Source organism: Pantherophis guttatus, chromosome 1, assembly GCF_059756535.1.
Source record: "Pantherophis guttatus breed Tessera chromosome 1, ASM5975653v1, whole genome shotgun sequence".
Lineage (NCBI taxonomy): Eukaryota > Metazoa > Chordata > Lepidosauria > Squamata > Colubridae > Pantherophis > Pantherophis guttatus.
The window spans coordinates 162,581,209-162,598,408 of NC_142063.1; the positions used below are offsets into that span (position 1 = coordinate 162,581,209).

The 17,200-nt window shown below is 36.6% G+C and overlaps 1 protein-coding gene across 1 annotated transcript in view; it reads right to left on the reverse strand.

Annotated features, from left to right (window-relative positions):
* COL5A2 (collagen type V alpha 2 chain) overlaps window positions 1–17,200 on the reverse strand; it is a 178,161-nt gene that overhangs the window by 66,778 nt on the left and 94,183 nt on the right. The window contains exons 5-9 of the mRNA XM_034429209.3: window positions 15,322–15,354; window positions 14,318–14,371; window positions 8,164–8,271; window positions 5,424–5,489; window positions 166–210 (exon numbers count right to left, since the gene is read on the reverse strand). Coding sequence (XP_034285100.2) covers window positions 166–210; window positions 5,424–5,489; window positions 8,164–8,271; window positions 14,318–14,371; window positions 15,322–15,354 — 306 coding nt within the window. The remainder of the gene's footprint in view (window positions 1–165; window positions 211–5,423; window positions 5,490–8,163; window positions 8,272–14,317; window positions 14,372–15,321; window positions 15,355–17,200) is intronic.

Genomic DNA, 17,200 nt, shown 5'->3' on the forward strand with positions numbered 1-17,200 from the left:
TAAATATAATTTAGCCTACTCGAATATGGCATCATCAAACACATCAGCTTTAACTTCCATAACCCACAAGTCAGCATGACCTGTATGTCTGGAGGGCACCAAATATAGTCAGTATATTATAATTTTAATTACATTCAAAAAAAAAATTTGAAACAAGTTACTTACTTGTTTCCCATGATTACCTGGAGCTCCTCTTGGACCCACAGGACCCTAGGAAGAAGGACATATAATCAAATAATAATGAGAACTAGTGCGGAAAAGCACCATGCAGGCATCATGTTGTCAAAAGAAGTTTAAAAAGACAAAATGCAAAGAAAATTATGAAAAAAATATATATTAGAATTTCAATATAATTGTTAAAATATATGCCAAGAAAGTCAGTAGAGAAATTTCAGCCTTAGGTGAAACAACTACTCTATATATTTCAGTAACTAAGAACTTCTGATTCCGCCTTTAGTCCCAAAGAAGAAAAGAACAGACACCTCCCAAAAAATATAATAATATTAAAGCTAGTTTATGAACATAAACATTGCCATGAAAGAACATTTTGATTAAAATTATTTAAAGAGCTTTCCTTTTCTCTCATATAAAGCACATTCAAGTCACCTGAATAAAAATAAATATTGTTTGTTATCATACTGCATTATAATCTCTCTTACTATTCTCCAGTTGATTAAATTTATTTAATTCCAATAGTCAGTATCTAGTCCTATGATGGTGAACCTATGGCACGTGTGCCAGAGGTGCCACGCAGAGTCCTCTCTGCTGGCACGCGCACCATCGCCCCAGGTCAGATCTCCATGTCATTTCTTTCATGAGCTTCAGTTTCCCTGCAAATGACAAAACAGAAGCTCACGAAAGAAAAAGATCTTACCTCTTGTCCTATTGCTGGTGTTGCAATGCCCTGCCTCCCACCGTCCAGCTGGTCTTTGGGTCTCTGCTGCGCATGTCTATGCATGTGCATGCACAGACATGTGCATGCACACATTTGTGCATGTCTGTGCATGTGCATGCATGCATGTGCATGTCTGTGCATGCACACATTCGCACATGTCGGTGCATCTGTACATTCACACGCATGAACGCACCTTTCAGTTTGGGCATGTATACACGTGTAGTTTGGGCACTTGGTGTCTAAAAAGTTCGCCTTCACTGATCTAGTCTACTACTACTATTACATTTAAAATTTTCTTGTTTCACAAATTTCATACAATATTGAGTATAACCTCTAAAAACAGCAACATGAATTTTTCCACATAAAATACCTGAACCTTTATAGTGTCAGCCAATACATATACAATTTCTTTCTTAGATTTGGATTTACATATCCAACAAACAAAACCTTAAATATTTGCCCTGTGTCATTTCTATTCATGAAATAAGGTAAAGGCCAACTGGGTTGTTTACATTTAGAGATTCTTGAGATTTTATGCAGTTCGTACTTAAAGTGAGTCAACCTGACTCTTATTTCTTAAAATAATGTTTAAGAATATGTATATCCTTTTAATTAAGCAACTTTTGTGATAAGATGCTTTTATATTACTAACAACATACTTTGCTATTAAAATTATATTGTATATGCATATTTGTATATGTGTTTTGTAGTTTAATACTGAAATAGGCTCTTGAAAAGATACAAGTGAATTGGACTAGAATGAACATTAACTCTTTGATCCATCTCAAAGGTGGACAGTCTACAGCCAGGTGGTTAAAAGTTAATTGTTCTCAAATAGCAAAATGTGAAAGTTAAGTAATGCAATTTTACCTTGAAAAATTGGCATAAAGATTTCCAAATTTTCCTTCAAAATGTTCTCAAGGTTGCTTCTTCAGGGGCAAAAATTCATTTTATAAAAAATGTGCAACCCCTTGATTGGAAAACATTGTCCACCTTTCATTTTTCTAGAATTCACTAGATATTTAGTCTTTTGTCTTTAACCCTTGGGCTATAAATTCTGACTTTAAATTTCAATCCCAACATCTAAATCTATGAAAGCTGCTGCAATGGGAAGAGCATAATCCATTTACCACACATAGAGCACAGAATAATGGCAAATTGCTTTACAGAATGAAAAGTTGAGAAAAGCATTTAACAGGATAACAGAATATCAGAGTTGGAAAGGTCTTCTAGTCCAATTCCCTGCTCAAGCAGGAGACCCTATACTGTTCCATTCCAAATTGGCTATCCAATCTCTTCTTAAAAGCCTCCAGTGATGGAGCATCACAACTTTGGAAGACAAGGCATTCCATTGGTTAATTGTTCTCACCATTAGGAAATTTCTCTTAGTTCTAGGTTGCTTCTTTCCTTGATTAGTTTCCATCCATTGTTTCTTGTCTGGTCTTCTGGTGCTTTGGAAAATAAATTGACCCCCCTCTTCTTTGGGGCAGCCCTTCAAACATTAGAACACTACTATCATGTCATCCCCCTAGTCCTGATAGCAATTTATTTGATTAATATTTGAGGAAATATTAATTCCTTCTCAATAAATACTTAAAAATATCCTGAGGACCATAGAAGAATAGGGTGGCATTACATAGCACTAGACAACATATCACTCCAGAACACAAACACACACACAAACACACACACATATATATATAATATATATATATGTTTTCTCAGGTTTTCGTGGGTGTTTGTATGTAGGTCTTTGGTTATTCGGGTCTTCTCCCACGTAAAATTGGAAGTGTCTTGGCGACGTTTCGACGAAGTCTCATTCGTCATCTTCAGGCTGGTGTTCTCGGCTTCATTGCTCCTGGAAGCACGAAGCCGAGAACACCAGCCTGAAGATGACGAATGAGACTTCGTCGAAATGTCGCCAAGACACTTCCAATTTTACGTGGGAGAAGACCCGAATAACCAAAGACCTACAATATATATATATATATATATTTCTCTTTAGCCAGGTTCTACCTACGTAAGGCAAGATGTTATGCAGCCCTAGTTGAGTGAAATCACATTTCACTCATATCTATCTATCTATCTATCTATCTATCTATCTATCTATATATATATATATATATAAATTTTGGTGTATTCAGGTCTTTTCCCGTGTAAGGTCCCACTCGTCATCTTCAGGCTGGTGCCTTCGGCTTCGTCCTTGTGCGAGGAAAGCATGATCGGAGCTGCCATCTCTTTATAAATACTGGTGTGGAGGTGTAGGGTGCTGGCCTTGTTGCTGTGAGTAGGTTGGTTGCCTGTGATGTTACATCTTGATTAGTTGACGGAGTTGATGTTTGCAGATTAGTCGGCTGTTTCGTGACATCCTGTGTGGGTGTGTGCCCATTAGTCTTTTGTGTTTTAACGACCTGGGTAATGGGCTGTGTGTTAACATCCTGAGTTTTGGTGTTGTGATATCCTGAGTTTTTTGATGTAATGTCCTGAGCAGATGGCTGTGATGCCACATCCCGGGCTTTGGTTTGGCTCCGAGTTTGAGGTCTTGCCATGTGTTCATGGCGTGTGTCAGTTTGCTTTGTGTGGGGATCGGAGAGGGGTGCAGCAACTGGTGATGCCGCCGTGGTCTGGCTTCTGGATGGTGGTTGTATTTCATCTATGGGATGGGTTTGGGTTTGGATCTGGTGAGGATGATTGGTGGTGGTATCATGTGTTATCTTGGGTCCAGTGTTTACATCAAAAAACTCAGGATATCACATTACATCAAAGACCTCACCCACGCAGAATGTTACGAAACAGCTGACTAATCTGCAAACATCAACTCCATCAAGTAATCAAGATGTAACAACACAGGCAACCAACCCACTCATAGCAACAAAGCCAGGACCCCACTCCTCCCCACCAGTATTTATAGAGAGACAGCAGCTCCGATCACGCTTTGCTTGCACAGGCACGAAGCCAAAGGCACCAGCCAGAAGATGATGAGTGGGACCTTGTCAAAACATTGCCAAGATACTCTCAATCTTACACAGGAAAAGACTCGAATACACCAAATATTATATATATATATCTCTCTTCTTAATTTATATATATATATATATATATATATATATATATATATATATATATATATATATATATATATCAAAGTATTCTAAAAATTTGAGTTGCAGGTATATTAGTAAAGAAAGAAGCAGACATCCTGCGAGCTTTATATGCCTATAATGGCATATAAAGGCAGAGATCTCTGTAATGGTAGTTTAATATTCTGATGATGTCAACAGATGGCTGATAAAAGTTTAGTAAAATAAAATTTTAATTTTTTAAAAAAATTTAAATTTTAAATTCTGGAGCTCGCAGGATGTCTGCTTCTTTCTTTATACACACGCGTGCGCGCGCACACACACACACACACACACACATATATATATTCTTTTAATTCATAGGTTCAAATGTATACTTTTTTAGTCAGGGTTTTTTCCTATGTAGATTAAGTTGTTTACTTGGCCATAGTGGGGTGATATCTCAAAATCACCACTTTCAGGCTTTTTTCAGACATATATAAAATATATATATATATATAAATTATATATAAATATATATATATATAAATTATATATAAATATATATATAAATAAATTATATATAAATATATATATAAATAAATTATATATAAATATATATATATAAATAAATTATATATAAAATATAATATATATATATAAAATATATAAATATATAAAATATATAAAATTTAAAATATATTAATTTTATATATTTATATATAATTTATTTATATATATATTTATATATAATTTATATATATATTTATATATAATTTATATATATATATATATATATATTATATATTTATATATTTATTGACCTTTACAGGGAGGAGTCATAAAATATGGGTGTGGCTGGCCGATGAAATCTAAAAAGATAGAAATAGTACTATCCCAGTCTCCCATAAGTCTCAGAACAAACAACACAAAATGTCTGAAAAAAGCCTGAAAGTGGTGATTTTGAGATATCACCCCACTATGGCCAAGTAAACAACTTAATCTACATAGGAAAAAACCCTGACTAAAAAAAGTATTATATATATATATATATATATATGCATGCAACTCCCACGATCCCTGGCTATTGGCCATTTTTGTGGGAAACAATGGCAATTAAAGTCACAGAGCAGATTTACCAAAATATGTATTAAAAAGCCTCCTACAAGAATAATTGTGGCCATTTGGGGTGCAAAAATATAACAACTAAGAATATACTTCGAACTTGCTTTACTGATGTACATAGTATATATATCATGCCACTGTTCATAGAGTTCCCAGATCACCCCAAGCATTTTATACATCTCTCCTATTGTTTGACAAGTGCTCTACCACAATGTATAAAGCTGTTGGGATGCACCGTGAACAGAATTTACTGTGCTATAAGATCCATCCAGTTCCACTTTCATTTTTTTCAGTTTTTATTTCATATACATTTCATTAATTAATTAATCAATTCATATCCTTACCACTGGACCAGGCATCATCATGTGTGCAAGGGCCTCATCTTGTCCTGCCATCTGAGATGTAAATGGCTGTAAACATAAGAAAGTCCATTATTCGAGAAACGTATGAAAGGTATTTTTGCTGTCATCATCAGAGAATTGCAATGATGAATTCAAAAGTGATTGAATTGTGTAGTGATGTTCATTTGTGGGCCTCGTCTTTAAAAACACGAGAAAAATTATGCTTCACCTTCTTCAAGGCTTATTAATGTATTTTACAAATGAATAAACACTACATGCTGTTAAAATTTTATTCATAAAAAAAAGTAGCTTTAGATTATGGAAGAAAAAACAGAAGTGTCCCAATGTCATGACTGTATAGGGAAATTCTTGTTCATATCTACCACTTTTCTCTCCTCATTATTTCAGTCAAGTTCAGCTGTGTAACTATGTTTACTATAATGTTTGAGTATTATATCACAAATTGATAAATATTTGCCAGCCAAGGGCCATATTTCTATAGGGATATTTTAGTTTCAGGGCACAGTAACAATTATGAAGAGGTAAGGGCGCATTAGCCAAAATGTTTCATTGTATTTTTGCTATTTAAGGACAGCTTTAAACCTAAAATGTACCAAAAAAAGTTTGTTACATTTCTCTGTGGTTTGGATCCTCATTCAGATTGTTAGCTATGGCATGTCCATCTAGCTATTAAATTATTTTTATCAACCCATTTCAATAGGCCTTGAAGACAAACGCAAGTTTTGTTATAGTTGGATATATATTTGCTTTATGTTTTTCCTTAAGGATTGATTTCCAAAGTTCAGTAATCATTTGAATTCAGCTCTGAATTTTCCATAGTACAGACTACTTTTGTTTCCAAAGATATGCCAAATTTAATAAAACAAAACATATTATCTTTTCATACAGGTTTGAGAGTCAGCAGTTTGAGAAATTAGCAAAATTAAATTATCCAATGTCTGAAACAAATTACCTGTCCCATAAGGATGATTGTGTTCTCTTTCAAATAGTGATAAAAATAAGGAATGGTTTATAATTAAATCCAAAATAACCAAATTTTCTGCAAACCACAAAAGCCCGCTAAATATCAATATAAGCACATATTTGAAACTGCTCATGCAAACAAAATACTCTTTGTCTTGCATGACTCCTAATATTTTATGCTTCTTTTTTGTTGACCTAACTCTGGAAATGTCACAGGTAAATTGAGTATCACTGAAAGACATAATTCTTCCTAAGCATTATGAATAACAATTATAAATTTTACAATTACAAGGAAACAACCCTGCAGCACCAAAGATTATTTTCTTCTGAAGTAATGGAGAGGACAGGAATATTTCTGCTATTCTTTTTTGCATCTAAGATCCATGGGTTCATTGAGGTTCAAATTGCCCAAAACTATACGGAAAGATTGTAATCAGTGGCAGTGGGAGCACAGAGGTAGAAATAGTTATAAAAATCCCCAGTGATAGTTGCAGCAAAATGTTTGGGAACCTCCACTTTCCTTTGAAATCTCACATAGAGAAAAGAGAAAATATAAATGTCTATTGATGTGCATGGATTGTGCAAATGTGATAACCCTGTCAAGAATCATAAAGGTGCAGTATAATTAATAATAATCTGATGGCAGACCATAGGAAATCATCACTATTTTATCACATGTCTACAGCAATGCATAGTGTATGTGGCTTCCAAAAGATTTCGATATACTCTTCAACGAATCCAAAAGTTGAGTTCACACTGTGATTTTTATTGTGACAGAAGGTAGAAAATGATACATACAGAACATAATTTTATTAATTATATCAGGTCTAATTTTGTTAAATATGTCACAAAATTTGGAGTTCAGTTCATGAAATGTTATCCCTAAAATCTGGCAGTTCAGCAAGGGGTAGGGATGACCTGATACACTCAGCCTCCCATTAGTAGATTATGTGAAAATGCTCCAAATTGAAAACATTTTCAGGTTGACATGCCCTATCCACAGTTGTTTTGAGTTCAAGAAAAGGTTATTTTCAGCATTGTGGAAGTTTCAAAATCATGCAGTCCTCAACTTATGACCAGCTGCTTAGCAACTGTTCAAAGTTATGACAGACCCCAAAAAAAGGGACTTATGACCTGGATTCGAAGTTATGTCATCCACCCTACTGTTATCACATGACTGCATTTTGGGCACTCGGCAATTGACCACACTGATAGTCATTTTGCAGCATCCCAATCATGTTAAGGCCATTCATGTTACTTTTGCCAGAAATCTGTATTTACTTTCAGTTTCTGGTAAAAAAAAAAGAAGCACATAGCGAACAATGGGTTTGCTTAATGATCACAGTATTTGTTTAACAACTGTGGTGTTTGCTTAGTGACTACAGCATTTGCTTAACAATTGCAGCGATCATTTTACAACTGCCATGCTTAATAATCACTGCAAAAAAAAAAGATTGCAAACTCGGCCACAGTCACCTGGTATCCCCCTTAATGACTGTCATGATTTACAACCGTAATTGCAGGCTCAATGATGGTCATTAGTCAAGGATTATCTGCAACCACTACCAGTAAGATCAAGTCATCCATTTTGAACAGGAACACTTCAGATTTGAAGCCTTTTGTACATTGTGACAAACTAAACAATTACATTTTAACATGATGCGTTTGCAAACTAGTTTGTGCACTCGGTTATTATTCAGTTTATCCTTACCACAAGATGCACATGTAGGAAATGGGGTTAATTACTACTGTCACTCACTCTGCCTATGCCATCTGGTCCTGTGGATGGTTGTCCAGGAGGTCCAGGGTCACCAGGTTGTCCAGGTACACCAGGTTCCCCATCTATTCCTGGAGGGCCACGGGCACCCTAAAAAGAGATTGGATATAAAGTGCATTTAAAGAAAGCACACATACTCCTTAAGTAGACAGCATATCATTTCAATCATTAGGCCCAACAACTGATGTATCCATAAACTTACTTCCACAATTACAGTGTTCCAATGGACTCTTCACTGCATTAAATTACTAATGGTCTTTACATACGATCTAAATGAAATCTCACATGATAAACTAATACAGGGGTGTCAAACTGGTGGCCTGCGGGCCAGATGCGTCAATGCAGGCCACACCCACCCCAGCTCCGTGAAGGGGAAAAATGTTGCAATACAGCATGTGATGGCAACGTGATGCCATGAGTTTGACACCCGTGAACTAACCGATCTCATGAAAAAAATATCATTCATTTGAATGGAATCGGCACCATGCTTACTGCAAAGTAATACATTTCTAAATAACAAGACCCTGAATGAATGATTTCGCTAATTTCATTCTCACATTTTCTTCTAGAAGAATTATAAATCTGGGGATTGACATTTTTTATCAGCTGTGTTTTCTCCAATGCAAATCCTTGACCTTCAATGAGAAAAAAAATTCTTGGAATGACTATATTGTATGTTGAAATCGCAGTAAATTAATATTTATACCAGGAAATTAATTTTGTGGATTTCAGATATTTAGTTAACAAAGGCACAACTGCATATTTTGCATCTCCACAAGGTTTAAATACCAACAGGCATGCACACAGCTTTTATTTCCATTTATGCAGGCATAAATTCAGAGAAATATCTCAAAGTCTATGGATACCATTCCAGATTTATATTGGCAGAGAGTATGGAGCAAGAATGTATATTAAAAGTAGAACAGGCTGTTTAGAAGACAGCTGGAAAAATCACAAAATAATTAATGCAAATATTTCATAAATCTGGAATAAAACCTGAAGTATCTTGGTAACCTAATATATTCTGCAGCCTTCTCCATTTATGCACTGCTCTACTGCTTTGAAAATGAATGAATGAAGTTGATAGCTGAATAATGGAGGTCAAGGAAAGAACGACTTAAGTGATACTTAAGAACTTATTTTAATACTCATGCAAATAATGTGAGGGGGGAAATGATTAACCTGCCTTTTGTCAAATTATTTCATAAAAGTTTCAGATTAAGGCAGTGTGAAAACCAATTTTTTTTACTACCGGTTCTGTGGGCCTGGCTTGGTGGGCATGGTGTGGTGTGGCTTAGTGGGCGTGGCTTGGTGGACGTGGCAGGGGAAAGATACTACAAAATCTCCATTCCCACCCCACTCCAGGGGAAGGATACTTCAAAATCTCCATTCCCACCCCACTCTGGGGCCAACCAGAGGTAGTATTTGCCAGTTCTCCGAACTACTCAAAATTTGCACTGCCGGTTCTCTGAACTGCTCATAATTTCCACTACCAGTTCTCCAGAAACTGTCAGAACCTGATGGATTTCACCCCTGGATTAAGGGATTCTGGTGGGAAATCAGGAAAAGTGAGCTGTCATGAAAAACCTGGCTTCAAGCTAGTCCTGGTGAGATCCACAGCTTTATTAGGCTTTTAACTAAGCTAGTGTGAGGGAAAACATCTGGGTTTCTTTCAGGGAAACAGGGAGTTTTAAGATTCAGAAGTTTAAAAGTCATAATACCCATTCCTGAAATTTTCTATGTTGGACCCACCACCTTGGAACTTTGATTAGCCTAATGAAGCATATGGGATAAATGTGCCCCATCCCCCAGCCCATGCATTATCTCTCCCATATTTTTATTCTGTTAGGGTTGAATGGGAGAGTTTGGATTATTCTGTTCAAATAAAACCTGGTTTTAAGAGATCAGTTTTTCACTGATTTCTGATTTTTTAAAAAATCTGCATGTAATTATAAAGATCATTCATTTGTAACCTACTTAACAGATATGTATATATTGTCTCTATCACCTGTTTTGCAAGTAATATGTCAAGAGTTTTTAAACCTTCAGTATTGTGATTATTAATTTAAAATATGTAAGAATTTTTATCTTCTCATATCAAAATGTCAAATCTCTGAAGTATGGAATTTGGAGATGGGACCACTCCATTTTATACATTTACATCTTAGATACAGCTATGGTTTCAGGTTAAAGGCCTATATGTTACTTCTTTAAATATTGGTGTTACATTGCAGTTTATTGGTGGGAATTATGCTAAGGGTGTAAATGAGTAAAAATAGAAATAGCTACCCACAAACATACTTAATCAAAATTCTAAGATCATCAATGCAACTGAAGTGAAAATTAACATTTTTCTGCAAAAAAAAAATTGATGGCTCAATTGTTTGAGAAACATATGAAGAGTTTGAAAATCAGTTTTCTAAAGGTAAGCCATACTGGTCTTTTATGTCAATTACTTCCACAATTGAAGGCAACTTATAAACAAGTATTTGCTGAAGAAGGCCACTAGATGGCGCTTCAACACACATACTCTTGCACTACCTCTTACTCAATACTTAAATGTATTTGAGAAATATTTCAGCAATGGTAAAATTGTCAAGTCACTGGATTATTCATTCATATAAATGTATTGAATTAAATACACACACACACACACACACACACACACACACACACACACACACGTTTAATTCTCATTGATCTCTTAGAGGTAGTGAGAATTATTACTATATTTTTAGGCAACCAAAATGGATATATTTCCTTATATCTATCAGCTCCTTAAATTTAAAGCTCTTAATGCAGCTCTATAACAGAGTTCAAAAGTTAACAACTTGGTACCTTTCAGATATTATGTATCATTGGCCAAGATTGGTTAGACTAAATTGCCTACTCCTGCTAAAAATCTAGCAAATGTAAATTGAGTTATCAGATCAAGCAGCCTGCTACCTTCTACACCAGTACAATGCTATAAATGACTGCCAGTGATACAACTGTTGTCCATTGTCATATTCCCTGCATCTTTTCAGCAGGAAGCTTCAGTAAGCTTCAGTATCCCCTATCCCAGGTTCTCCGGCAGCCGTCTGCTTTCATCCTAATGAAAAAGATGTAGTTAGGCTGATATCAGGTAGGATAGGGCTTCTATCCTACCTGATATATGTGAATTTGAATAGGCATGACTTGCCTGAAAAGCTACATTGGTTAAAATTTTCTCTTCTTTCCTAGTTGAAGTCTTTTACTTATACTCTCCCTTTTTGCAAGTATTACAAATTCCTTCCTAATCGTAGGTTCACTGAAGACTTCTCTTAAATTCTGTGTTTCATATTACAACACAAGGGTTGGATCCAGGGGTGGAATCCAGGGCTACCAGTTCGCAAATGCAAGCACATGCACTCACTTCGCTTGCGCATGATATCTCTGTGCATGCACAGGACCTTTTGTCCATGCACAGAGTGTCAAAAATGGGATGTAATGACATCCGGGCGGGTGGGTGGAGCCTCCCGCAGCCGCCGCTACCAGTTTGCCCAAACCGGGTAAAACCGGCTGGTTGGATCCCATCTGGGATTGTCTTTGGAGGTGGCACTGAAGATAATGTGACATTAATCTGACTACTTTCATTAGATGGAGCAATGTTATACCCCTTCTGTTCTATAGATTTTTAGTTTAACATGCAAGCGTTGATAACCAAATCTTCCCCCCATAAGCCATGCTGTGACATCAGTAAAGTTGTGGTCTTTTTATTTACAGGGTGACTTACCTACATGGAGAATATATAGTGCCCTCAGTATACAAGTGACCATACACTGCAGGATTGTGTGTGTAAACCTTCACATGAGCAACTGTAAATGACAAGATCTCTATAGAACGATATACATGTGAATGATCATATCTTCACTGAAGGGAGATGCTACTTGCTACTACTCAGGTAGTAATCTATGGAAATTCTCAGTCATCCAGGTCACGGTTGTCCCAAAAGTACTTTTTCAAGAGGCAACTGGACTTCCTGGTTTTTCTTTGAAGACATTTCACTTCTCATCCAATAAGCTTCTCATCTTCAGCTGAAGAAGCTTCTTGGATAAGAAGCGAAAGTCTTCAAAGAAAAACCAGGAAGTCCAGTTGCCTCTTGAAAAAGCACCTCTGGGACACTCAGGTAGTAGGTTTTACACTTATTTGTATTATTAGAACATTACTTTATAAAGTAATAAAAGGTACTTGTATTCTTCTGTCTGCTTTCATGATATTGGTATTGACCAGTGGTGGGATTCAAAAATTTTTACTACCGGTTCTGTGGGCGTGGCTTGGTGGCCGTGGCAGGGGAAGGTTACTGCAAAATCTCCATTTCCTCCCGATCAGCTGGGACTCGGGAAGCAGAGAATAGATGGGGGCGGGGCCAGTCAGAGGTGGTATTTACCAGTTCTCCGAACTACTCAAAATTTCCACTACTGGTTCTCCAGAACTGGTCGGAACCTGCTGAATATCACCTCTGGTACCACCTTTATTGACACTTAAAATTCTAAGTAGTTTGGAAGCTAAAAACTGAAAGGAGTGCTTCATCTCATTTCACTTGTGGCTCTTATCTCGATTCCATTAATCAGAAAGATACAAGAGGATTTTTACCCCCTTTGGTGGCTGTAACTTCAGAGCTTTCAAAGAAATATTTCACTATTGCTAGCATTGTAAGTCTTTCCATGTTCAATCAAAATGTGTCTGTATTTGTTTTTATATTTATTTGTTGGTTCTTAGCATTGAATTGCTCTGGTTTATACCTCACGTTTACTGTTATGCTTAATCACTATTGTTCTCCCTTTATCATTGAATTGGTAACTGGAATGTTTATATACTTTAGTTTGAATTGGTGATTGGAAATTTTATGTTTGGAATCCTTTTTTTTTTTTTTTAATTTGATTTATATGCCGCCCTGCTCCGGAGACTCAGGGCGGCTTACAATGCGCTAAGCAATAGCCTTCATTCTTTTGTATATTTATACAAAGTCAGCTTATTGCCCCCACAACTGGGTCCTCAATTTACCTACCTTAGAAAGGATGGAAGGCTGAGTCAACCTTGAGCCTTGGCGAGATTCGAACCTGCAGTAATTGCAGGCAGCTGGTCTTAATAACCAGCTTAATAACAGGGTGCCTTAGACCACTGTACTACCAAGGCTCTTTTTTAAAATCCAGAGTGGATTAAATTGCTATATATGGTATTATACATTCTAACCAGGGAGGAGGATGCTTCATTTTTTGAAAAAAAAAAGAAATGCCAAGGATAAAGGGTAGATGTATTTTTCTGAGAACTAATTATCAGAGGTTGATTTTTTTTTAGTCATCCATGGAATGTCAGAAGTTCAGAACTGTTTAGTATATGACTCATTGTATGTGAAAGAATGCGAAGTCTGGGAGATAAAAATGAATCGCAGAGTACAAGAGAGAGATTTGGAAGGAGCTAGAAGCTGAAAGACTTCCAGGTACAACTCTTAGAGTCTGCTAAGAACAGTGCATTTACAATTATTACAGTGCATTTACTATAATTCTGCCCACTGCCAAGAGTTCGATCCTGACCGGCTCAAGGTTGACTCATTTTTGGTTGTTGGGAACAATATGCTGACATTGTAAACCACTTGGAGAGGGCTATAAAGCACTATGGGGAGGTATATAAACCTAAGGGCTATTGCTATGAGTTTTTATGATGTTTTCCTGAAGCTAACACACATTTATATTTAGGAGACAAACATTATAGAATGCAACTGAACTTCAATCATCTTGTCTCTCAAACAGAAGCCAAACCTAGGTAGCTCTGACACAAAAACATTTCATCTCGGGCATCTGGGGAAGGAAGAGCAATCTATTCCTATCAATAGAGAGCCGTGATGGCTCAGTGGTTAGAATGCCGAACTGCAGGCTATTTCTGCTGAGTGCCAGCTGCCTGCAGTTCGACAGTTCGATTCTCACCAGCTCAAAGTTGACTCAGCCTTCCATCCTTCTGAGGTGGGAAAAATGAGGATCCAGATTGTTGGGGGCAATAGGCTGACTCTGTAAACTGCTTAGAGAGGGCTGTAAAAGCACGGTGAAGTGGTATATAAATCTATGTGCTATTGCTAAGTGCTATTAAATTGTTCTTGGAAGAATGCTTTCCAACTCACCGGTCTTCCTTTGGGTCCTCGAGCTCCTCTTGGTCCTTGTGAACCTGGAGGTCCCTAAATCAATTATTAAAATAATTACAGACATTTAATAAAATGGTGACAATATCACACATTTGAAATTAAAAAATAAATGCATACATTTTGTTGCGTACTTAATAAAGTACGATGGCCTTGGGAAAAAGTGACTCGCAACTCATGCCCAAAGTTATGACTGTTGCACCACCTTTGTCACATGATAGCAAATAGGGCAGTTGGCAACCAGCTTGATTTACAGTAACTGCAACATCTTGCAGTCAAGTGATCATGATCTGCAACCTTTCCAGCTGGCTTCCAACAAGCAAAGTCAATGGGAGACCCAGATCTGCTTAATGATTATGTGATTCACTTAATGACCAGATGATTCCCTTAATAACTGCAGTAAAAATGGACATAACTTCAAATCTGGTTATGTGATAACTCATTTGCTTAGTGAGCAAATTCACGTTCCAATTGTATTTGTAAGTGGATGACTGCCTGTACATTGTCACAGTAGTTTTTAAATTGTGTCATAAGAACTACTGAGCCTCTGGGAGTTATTAAGGAACTAACAAGGAAATTGATAACAACAAACACATTAGCTAATATTTCCCTGTTATATGGAGTGAAAAAAAGAACTTCAGAATCTTACTCTCAGTCCATAAAAATGATTGGAAGGATCCCAACAAGGCAGCCCATACTATGCAAGGCAATAAGGTACCCTAGAATTTGCCATTTGGCAAAGTCATTGATAAAGAAATCCATATCTATCTTCACATAGCTGGATTTTAATGTACAGTTTCTCCCAAAGCCATATATTCAGCATTAAGTAATGGCAATAATCCTGCAGGGATTCCCCATCCCTCCACAATACTTCCTTTCCCATAGTATTAAAAAAAGTTAAGCGATCATTAAAAGTGATCACTATTTCCTAAAAATATTAAGAAACTATTCACACTTCTACAAAGAATACCAGGAATGATACTTACAGATTGTCCCGGCCGTCCTCGTATACCCGTAACCTGTTTTTTTAAAAAATAAACATAAGTGTTAATAGGACATAGTAATGACTGTGGCAAGCATATCATCTTTTTCTCATTCCTAATTTCTATTAAGGAAAGAAAAGGGAAAGAGAAATGTAAAACCTCTGATACGGACAATTGCTAGACTTTATTTGTCTATTTATTTAGCTTCTATTGTTCTGTTTCATAAGCTCTTTACTCAAACATATGCAGATAATGAAGATAAACAAAGTTGTGCATCACTGTCAGTTTCACGCCTTCAAAATGCTTTCAAGGGAGGCTTCCTCTTCAGTGTTTCTGCTGTTTATGTGCTTGCTGGATTTTTGGGTTTTTTTTAAAGTCCTACACTACACCAATTTCCCAATATAGTGCTATACTTCAACTCCTATAACCCTAAAACCCCCAATGGCCAAATCACTTGGGATTCTGGGAACCAAGAAGAATTCTTTCACACTTCTGGAAAGCACCAGAACAGAAGAGGTTGGCACCAAATAAAAAGCCAAGATAAAAAAAAATCATTTGTTTCTTTCATTACTCACTTGATTAGCAAAAAGAGGTGAATAAGCAATTGTAATAAAAATAAGGAAGGTCAAATGTTATGGAGTAGCAATCCCCTTTCACTCCACACAAATCCATGGGCTCTGGCAAATTCTCAGCCTGTTGATCCTGGCACTTCTCAATCCATCCTGAGACTCATTCTATCTCTGACCTTTAGTGTACTGTCAGTATCCTGAATTGTTTCAAGCACATTTTTTTGTAGATTACTTTGGGGGGGAAAAAGATGAAAGCCTTTTAAGGGCCAAAATATAAGCAGCAGACAATGTGCTGAAAAGACATCTGAACATGTGTCATCTGGGATACAGTTATGAAACAAATAAGAACTGTAGCTTCTTCCTATAATTTCAGCAAGGGGCAACCAATTCTGGAATATGAGGGCTCTATACAAAGGAGAGGATTTAAAAAAAAAAAAAAAAACCAATGTGGAGTTCTTTATTTCAAATCTCTACCTTCTTTATCCACCCATCCCCCCTTCCCATCTATCTGGTACTACAGAATATGAAATTGATAACATCTCATACCAATCATTCTGTCCCATAAGGGGAGCACAAATGGTAAGAATGAGGGCAAACCCTCCTAACTATGCAGTATCAGTATTGTAAACAATACAGAAATAATTACGTAAATCTGTAATTGATTTGAAGGGAAGGAAGAGGGGGAGGATAGGATAGGATAGGATAGGATAGGATAGGAGAGGAGAGGAGAGGAGAGGAGAGGAGAGGAGAGAAAAGAAGAGAAGAGAAGAGAAGAGAAGAGAAGAGAAGAGAAGAGAAGAGAAGAGAAGAGAAGAGAAGAGAAGAGAAGAGAAGAGAAGAGAAGAGAAGAGAAGAGAAGAATGGTGGTTAAGGTTCTGGCCTAGAAACTGGTAGACTGTGAGTTCTAGTCTTGGTTTAAGCATGAAAACAGCTGGATGACTTTGGGCCAGTCCCTTTCTCTCAGCCCAATCAAACTCACAGGGTTATTGTTGTGGGGAAAACAAGAGGAGAAAAGACTGTTTATTTTTTTAAAAAATGGCTCTATTTGGGAAAGGGGCATGCAAGAACAATGAATCAAATAGTTAAATATGTGGGAGTACATCATCATAATCCACTGTAGGATATACAGTAATCTTTGTTTTGTTCTGTTTTTGTTTTGTTTTGTTTTTGCAGCAAAATGCTTACCAGAAACAAATTGTGGAGAAGCCCCATTGCATTTCCATTGAATAAAACATCAAAACCCAAACAAACTAGTGGCTGTCAATTGGACCCTGTCTCAAGAGCCTGCATTATGTGCAAATGCAATAAAAAAT